The sequence below is a fragment of the Micropterus salmoides genome, unplaced genomic scaffold (assembly GCF_014851395.1).
Source record: "Micropterus salmoides isolate LMB-PRFRI ecotype aquatic unplaced genomic scaffold, ASM1485139v1 Ms_hic_scaffold_15, whole genome shotgun sequence".
NCBI classification, from domain to species: domain Eukaryota; kingdom Metazoa; phylum Chordata; class Actinopteri; order Centrarchiformes; family Centrarchidae; genus Micropterus; species Micropterus salmoides.
In genome coordinates, this window is record NW_024040596.1 from 78,420 (window position 1) to 86,824 (window position 8,405).

Here is an 8,405-nt window from a genome sequence, read left to right on the forward strand (position 1 = left end):
AGACGGTACCTGTGTTCTGTGCAGCGCCGTGTGTCTGTATGAAGTCGTGTTCTGGTTCTGCAGCTGCTCCAGCTGCTGTTTCTGCATCTGGACCAGCTGCTGCTGATGGCTGTGGTACTGCTCCTCCGTGATGCCGCCTGCTGGACACACACAGAACACATTAACTGACTCACCAACAGCTGAGTCCACCGGGCCGGTTCTGTCCGGTCCTCTGCAGCTTCAGAACCTACAGGAGGCCTTTCAGAATCAGCTGACGTGTTCAGTTTGTTGATCAGTCTGAGCTCCTCCTCTGGTCAGGAGCTGCGTAGTTACGGTTTCTGCACAGGCTCTTTTATTTTGAAAATTGCTGTTTGCCAGTAAATAAAATATCTTTATTGTCACACGAACATTTACACAAGTTAAAAACCTGCAGCAGCAGTCCCCGGTGGAATCCGGCCTGAACTCAACCCCTCAGCAGATCCACGTGACCGGAGTGACACCTGCTGACCTGCTCCACCTACAGGACTGCAGAGGCCCAGCAGCAGACTCTGGTCTACAGAGGAGCTGGACTGTATCTGCTCATGCCGGCAGCTTCCTTAAAATTTTCTACACTTGTCTTTTTGTTTTTCTGCCTTTTCACTGAAGCACGCGTTCTTGGGGCTGGCGCTGTTCAGGCCGCTACACTGTGGGGCCAGATGTCCCTCATCTGGGGACAATGACCTCCGCTTCCCGCCGTAAGATCCTGGAAGAGGCTCAGACGCTCTAGAGGTCTTCCTAGAGGGACTCTCTGACCCGGGTCTGATGTTGCTGCCTCGACACGTCTCCCGCCTGCTCAGACCTCTTCAGTCAGAGACCTCTTCAGACAGCGCCAACACCCTCTCCTGCTGGAAGAACCCGCTCTGCATCCCCTTGTCCTCTTTAGAAACATCAGCCGCTCACTGCTGCCCTGGAGCCACGGACCCTGTCCTGGATCCTGGATCAGCTCCCAGGGCTCACTCCAGTACTCTACCCATTGAGTCCTTGTGGGTCAAAGGATGCAGCTGGTTTTAGGTCCCTTTCTGGTCCTGTTCCCACACTGAGCCGTGGAGCAGGTTCAGCAGGATCCTCTCATTAAGGTTTCATGGATCTGAGTCCGCTCCACCAGGCTAGGTAGTCCAATGCAAGCAGCTAACCTGCAGTAGGTCGTACAGTCCGTTCCCCGTGACCCCTGAAGTCCCCTGAACCTGCACACTTCGATAAGGGGGAAACCCTGGTTCAGAGTCCAGCTGTCTGTCTGTGCTGCTTCTCTTCAGCCGAGGTCCGAACGTTTTCACAGTGAGGTCACAACCGGTCACAGTAAAAACTCTCTGCTGGATCGTCGAAGTTTCTTTTCAGATTTCAGATTACAGTTACAGGTGTATTAGAAGATGTCTTATGATGGTTTATTGCATTAAAATAGAGCTTTTTTTACCTGCTGAGGATGAAAATATCAGATTTATTCTGTATTTCATCTCCCTGTAGTCTGTAATGGTAAAATAAATGTGTTAATGTACAATGGATTTGTATCCCTCAGCTTCTGACCTTTCAAAGGAGACCAGAATGATGCATCTAGGCCTGATGGTTGAGGAGATATTACTGATTTATTTTGGGGTTGTTATTTTAGGCGTTTGTTCTGGAAAAAGGTGCCTGTGTCCAACAGAAGTGAATAAAGTGGGACTCTCTGGAGGAGACTCGTCCTCTAACGGTGAACTGATGATCTCTTTCATCAGCCGGGCTGAGACCAGATCAGACCTGACGTCCGGTTAAAGTTTGTCTCACGCCACACATCAATCTGATAACTGCGACTGGCTGAGTGAATCAACTCCACCCGGCTGATGGACCTCCGGCGTGCGCTGTGATAGAAATGAAGCGAACCCGCTCCCCGTGAGGCCGGACAGCTGTGACGAGGGGAACCACAGCTGAGTTTTAATATAAACATCTAGTTTGGGACTGTGAGCTGCTGGAGTTAACGTGTGCTGAGATTCTGCTGATCAGTGGGGTTCAGCTTCCTGTCAGACGGTGTGAAGGGGAAACTACCAGCAGAGCACTAACGTACAGCAGAGTCCAGGACAGGTAGACCTTTAAAATAATGTGACTTCTCTCTGGACAGAGACCTCCTGAAGACAGGAGCTGCTACAGTCCAGGAGTTCCTGACTGAATTAAAATGAATCCTCACGGAGGTGAAAAGGAGCCACAGTCACATTTAAAGAGGTCACTTCCCCAAACAGAGACACACAGAGGAGGAAGACTGAACCAGGACTCAGGAGACAGGAGAAGCTGATCTGTACAGAGAAACAGATCTGAGACTCTGGTGGAGGTTCAGAGTTTCTCTTTACAGAAACTGGAGCAGAAAGATTCAGCTGAACGTTCCAAGTTTCTTACAGATGCTGTAAAGGTCTCGGGTTCAGGTCTGTTATCAAGGCACAGAAATCTCCCAGGACCAGGAGGTAACTCACCTGATCCACAGCTGCTTTCAGGTGACAGAGGACAGGGGAGTCGCCTGTCCTCCACAGAGGACCCTGTGGTCCTTCTGCCCCCCTCCCCCTGCTCCTGAACCGGTCTGGGTCTGAAGCAGAACCTCCTCAGAGTCTGGATGTTGTTCAGGATCTCAGTCAGGGAGGCGGTGGTGGTTCCCGAGGACAGGGGGGGGTTCAGCTCCAGTCTTACTGGGTCGCTGAGGAGACAGGTACTGGTTCTGGTCCTGCAGACTGTATGTGTAAAAGAGTCCAGCTGCCTCAGTACTGGATCCAGACCTGAGGAGGCTCGGTCCAGGATGATCCTGATCAGAGAGACAGAGACAGGATTTAGACCACATACATTCAGTTCTCCATATTAAAGTTCTGGTTCCTGCAGTCCCGGGTCTGGTTCAGACGCTCTCTGCAGAGAGGTGGACCGACTGCAGCAGCAAACATCACACACAGGTTCATCCTCTGAGGAGCAGGACCGGGTTTCTCTAGACCTGATCTCTATATTTAGATATGAGACGTGGGATCCCGTCCTGAACCGAGTCGGACTCTGCGGCAGCTGATCAGACGCCTGGAGCTAAAGACACCGAGCCGGTGAAGAAGAAGAAAAGCGTGAAGCCAGGTGACTGACGTGAGGAAGGACGACTCGCCGCTCACACAGCCGACTGCTTTCTTCTGTGGTTGAACGTTTTAAACGCCTCTTCAACAAAGTCAACTGAACCAAAAGTCAGAATCCCTGTGAGAGCCACTGGAACTGATTAAGCTTAAAGACACTAAAACTAAAATAGTTTGTGTTTGCTATCGAATGCCTGCAGACGACTACAGCTGGGAAAACAGCAGAAAGCCTTACCTACCCCAGGTTTAAATTTCATACCAATCCCAGGAAAAAAGACTGTTTTTACACAGGTTTCCTGAAGGTCTGTCTCAGCGTATTTATTCTAAAACAGCCCCGCCCCCCGGCGGCGGCGGTTGCTGCGTCGCTCCGTATCAGCAGGCAGCTCCACGCAGACGCGTTTTTTTTACTGGTAGATCATGAACTTCCTACTTAAAGCTGGATATCGATATTTTCAGAATTTTACTGGCTACACGAAGTGCCAGTCATCGGCACGGTTTCTTGCAATTGACCCTTCACTAAGCCCCGCCCCCCTTAGTTACTGTTGCTGCACTCCCCGGAGAAACATTGTCAGATTAGCTAGAAAAAGTGAGAAAGAAGCAGACTGTTCCATTATACATCTGAAGGTTTATTCAGGCTGTCAGACGGACTCGGACGGTTTGTTCATTATTACAGTCATTAAAAAGCAGCTCAACTTTATTACGTTACATTCAGTAGGGAGTTAGTCAGCAGTAGGAACGACCCACAGCCGACATGTTTCTGGATTATTTTAAGAATAAATCGTCCTTCTCCTTCCAGCCTCTCTGGGTAGAAACTGTAACTATTACAAGATGCTCCAGGAACAGCGTTTGACCAGATCTGAGAAAAATACGGTCAGAAAAAAGCTGGAAAACGACTCTTTCTGCATGAGAGTCACTGGAGCGCAGCCACGAAAGTGTCGGAGTTCAGTATTCTGCGCTGTGATTGGCCAGCTGTGTATTCGGGGCGTGGCTTAGCGAAGGGTCAATTGGCTCGGCCTACCCAGGAAATAACAGGGGCCGGCCCTTCCTTACAGCGCGGGCTCTCATTGGCTGTGAAAGGGACACGTGAGCTCCTATTGGGTCGGATTAGCTGTCGAAAGGTCAGAGTTCAGCAGCTAATTTGAATACAAGCTATCGTAGCTGTTTATATATATTTTATAATGACATCCGAGCCGCGACGTCCCCGAGGATTTACTGATGGACTAAATGTTTTACTGGATCGTCTGGACCTTTGACAGCGTAACAAGTTTCTGTTGAAGTTACTGTGAGGCTTCATCGGTGAGTCACTTTTCACTGTCCCGGCTGGTCTGACAGAGGCGCTGATTGGACCCGCTGTGGTGACTGTGTCTGGTTTGCACCGGTCCAATCAGAGGATTGCAGCTTTCAGACGGTGGATCATATGAGTATGCAGTTAACATAGCAGCTGTGTGCACAGACCGGGAGCTGCCGCCTGGACCTGACGCCTGCAGGCGGGCCGCTGGGATGTTAACAGGTTAACAGAGGAGCTGCAGGGCGCCCTCTGGTGGGCAAACTCCTGACCTGAGTGAAGGATCAGTTTCTTCTCTGATACTCACAGATCAGCTGATATAAACACAGTTAGCTCTTATCAGCTGTGTTTGTTTACCTGCCCCCCCGTCCTATCCTGCGGCGGCTCAGTCCCGTCCAATGAGGAGGCCGAGTCAGTTCAGTCAGACAGTGACGCAGACACTGAGGGAGGAGCTCTGGACCGTCAACTCCACCCGTCTGCTCCGTACCAGGCTGCAGAAACAAACACACACGTTTAGTGAACGACCAGCTGAGACGAAGACAGAGCAAACTGTAGTGTTCTGATCCGGCTCAGAGACCACGACACCATGTAGACCTGAACCTGAACTCAAAGACCAGGGAACCAGCAGAACACAGAGACTCTCTGGGACCTGGACTCATCAGACGGCTCAGAAAGTACAAGCCGTGTCTTTAAAGGTCATCGTTCTTCTAATGTTCCTTTATTTTAACAGAACAGGGCTCCAGGTTCTGAGTATCTGACACACGTTAATACCTGGAACTGTGTACAAATATTACCTGGATGTAGTTTTTGATCATTTAATTATTTATTTATTTCAATGCACACTAATAACACATAAATAAATGTATGTGTGCCAGAATTAGCCAAAAGGCTATTTTACATCTGCTGTCCCCGGACACATCGTCACACCTCTCAGAAGCGGCTCTCCGCTCCCGGCAGCTCTATTTTCGCCGTTAGCCACGTCAAGCAGCACGGAGCAGATCGAACCGGGCAGGAAGTCAGACACAGAACGGCAGAGAGGATCCGGTCAATTTTCAAAATAAAACACCCTGTGGTGCCTCACGATCGTAAAACAATAATAAACACGGTTAAAACGGACACAAAAGGAAATCATTTAACTACGTAACTTAATCATAGTACAAAAGCACAAAATGATGATATGTTTAGATTTTGTTGATCTGGTAACCAAAGTCAGGCAGGCGAAACGCTCGGATTCTGAAATGCTCTCTGTGGGAAATGCAGCCTGAAGTTGACGGAAGAAACGGGGTCACAGAGAGCCGTGAAGAAGGTAGTAGAAGCACGAAAATGACAAATTAATAACAAGTCATTAACGCGGGGCAGGCTGCACGCTCTGCTGCTGACACGCTTCCGGTGGACGCCGGGCTGTCGACGCATCAAAACCGTGACGCAGCCGTGACGAGCCGTAGACGGAGTCAGTGGATTCCCGGCGTTAGTCTCGCATCAGCTGTTGTGTAAACACTCACATTTAACTTACCCACATCACGAATGACTGCCTAACGCGTGAGCGCGCACGACAACCTAATATTGAGGGTAGCTCAGAATTCGAATAGTAGCCGTAACGTTATGTGTCGGAACTCAGGGCAGAGCGCCCGGCTAACCATAAGCCTAGCTAACGTTACAGGGATAGTCCACCATTTGGGGAATTAAGCTCATTTTCCACCTCCCCTCGAGTAAAACAGTCGTTTTATACTGTTTTGGACACCATTCAACCGATCTCCGGGTCTGGCGGTACCACTTTTAGCATAGTTTAACGTAATTATAATAACGTAATAGTTATGACGACAATATTGTAAATTATATCACATAAAAAAACGGTAGCTAACGTTAACTGAATCAAGCAAACAAATAGCTGTTGTTGCTCCAAAATGCTTGACTTACCTCGAATTTCACATAAGATTCCTTCACGTTATTAGTTTCCATCAGACTCGCGGGGTAGCCGGGAGTCTCATCCAATGGCGAGCTCAGTTGACGCCGTGTGCTTCAAGATGCAAGTGCTAAGATTCCGGTTGGCCCAGAGAAATGTCAACTATCAGAATTATCCAATAATGTTTCGCAATTCTAGCCTGCATGGCATGCAGATGAAGGGCAGCCCCCCCCCCCAAAAAAAAACTCTCCGGTTCTACGCGATTCACATAAACGACCCAATTGACCAAGAAAACGGCGATTGTTGTTTGCAGGTGTGTGTGTGTAGTGTAATATACTGCAGTACCTCTAAGCAGTACTTCAGTATGTTCACAGTATCAGACCCTGGTACTACATGTTGTACCCTGACAGGAGTACTCACAGAGAGGTACTGGCACCCGGCCTTCCTCCTGAAGACAAAGACTCCATCAGGACTGGACTCCTCGTCGGTGGAAGACGGGGGAGACTGAGGACACATGAAAGAGCTCATTCAGAACCAGAACACAGTATTCTGCAGCAGAACCACGGGACCATCACAGAGGCGGTGCTGACCGGCGGAGGAGGCGGACTGTCGTCGTCCCCGGAGCTGTGGAAGTCGTACTGTTTGATGTCGGCCCTGTTGATGGTAAAGGGCCCGGGGGGCCGGCCGGGACGTCTCTGTGGAGGACACGGCCTGTCCCGTCTCAGGTTCTTCTTTGGTCTGATCGGGTCGAAGGGAAGCTCGTCTCTGATGGAGGTCGGCTTCTTCTGGACCTGAAACACAGAGGGACCGGTGAAGAACTAAAGGAAGGGAACCTGAAACACAGAGGGACCGGTGAAAAACTAAAGGAAGGGAACCTGAAACACAGAGGGACCGGTGAAAAACTAAAGGAAGGGAACCTGAAACACAAACAGATCGGTGAAGTACTAAAGGAAGGGAACCTGAAATACAGACGGACCGGTGAAGTACTAAAGGAAGGGAACCTGAAACACAGAGGGACCGGTGAAGACCTAAAGGAAGGGAACCTGAAATACAGACGGACCGGTGAAGTACTAAAGGAAGGGAACCTGAAACACAGAGGGACCGGTGAAGACCTAAAGGAAGGGAACCTGAAATACAGAGGGACCGGTGAAAAACTAAAGGAAGGGAACCTGAAACACAAACAGATCGGTGAAGTACTAAAGGAAGGGAACCTGAAATACAGACGGACCGGTGAAGTACTAAAGGAAGGGAACCTGAAACACAGAGGGACCGGTGAAGACCTAAAGGAAGGGAACCTGAAATACAGACGGACCGGTGAAGTACTAAAGGAAGGGAACCTGAAACATAGAGGGACCGGTGAAGAACTAAAGGAAGGGAACCTGAAACACAGAGGGACCGGTGAAGACCTAAAGGAAGGGAACCTGAAACACAGAGGGACCGGAGAAAAACTAAAGGAAGAGAACCTGAAACACAGAGGACCGGTGAAGAACTAAAGGAAGGGAACCTGAAACACAGAGGGACTGGTGAAAAACTAAAGGAAGGGAACCTGAAACACAGAGGGACCGGTGAAGAACTAAAGGAAGGGAACCTGAAACACAGAGGGACCGGTGAAGAACTAAAGGAAGAGAACCTGAAACACAGAGGGACCGGTGAAGACCTAAAGGAAGGGAACCTGAAACACAGAGGGACCGGTGAAAAACTAAAGGAAGAGAACCTGAAACACAGAGGGACCGGTGAAAAACTAAAGGAAGGGAACCTGAAACACAGAGGGACCGGTGAAAAACTAAAGGAAGGGAACCTGAAACACAGAGGGACCGGTGAAAAACTAAAGGAAGGGAACCTGAAACACAGAGGGACCGGTGAAAACTAAGGAAGGGAACCTGAAACACAGAGGGACCGGTGAAAAACTAAAGGAAGGGAACCTGAAACACAGAGGGACCGGTGAAAAACTAAAGGAAGGGAACCTGAAACACAGAGGGACCGGTGAAGAACTAAAGGAAGGGAACCTGAAACACAGAGGGACCGGTGAAGAACTAAAGGAAGGGAACCTGAAACACAGAGGGACCGGTGAAAAACTAAAGGAAGGGAACCTGAAACACAGAGGGACCGGTGAAAAACTAAAGGAAGGGAACCTGAAACA

At 49.5% G+C, this 8,405-nt stretch overlaps 1 protein-coding gene across 1 annotated transcript in view; it reads right to left on the reverse strand.

Annotated features, from left to right (window-relative positions):
- The window catches only part of epc2 (enhancer of polycomb homolog 2 (Drosophila)), a gene marked incomplete in the record, with an annotated part of 33,328 nt that overhangs the window by 7,211 nt on the left and 17,712 nt on the right, over positions 1 to 8,405 (reverse strand). The window contains 5 exon segments of the mRNA XM_038719952.1: positions 10 to 140; positions 2,454 to 2,776; positions 4,720 to 4,853; positions 6,686 to 6,769; positions 6,856 to 7,056. Of these exon segments, the coding sequence (XP_038575880.1) occupies positions 10 to 140; positions 2,454 to 2,776; positions 4,720 to 4,853; positions 6,686 to 6,769; positions 6,856 to 7,056 (873 nt within the window).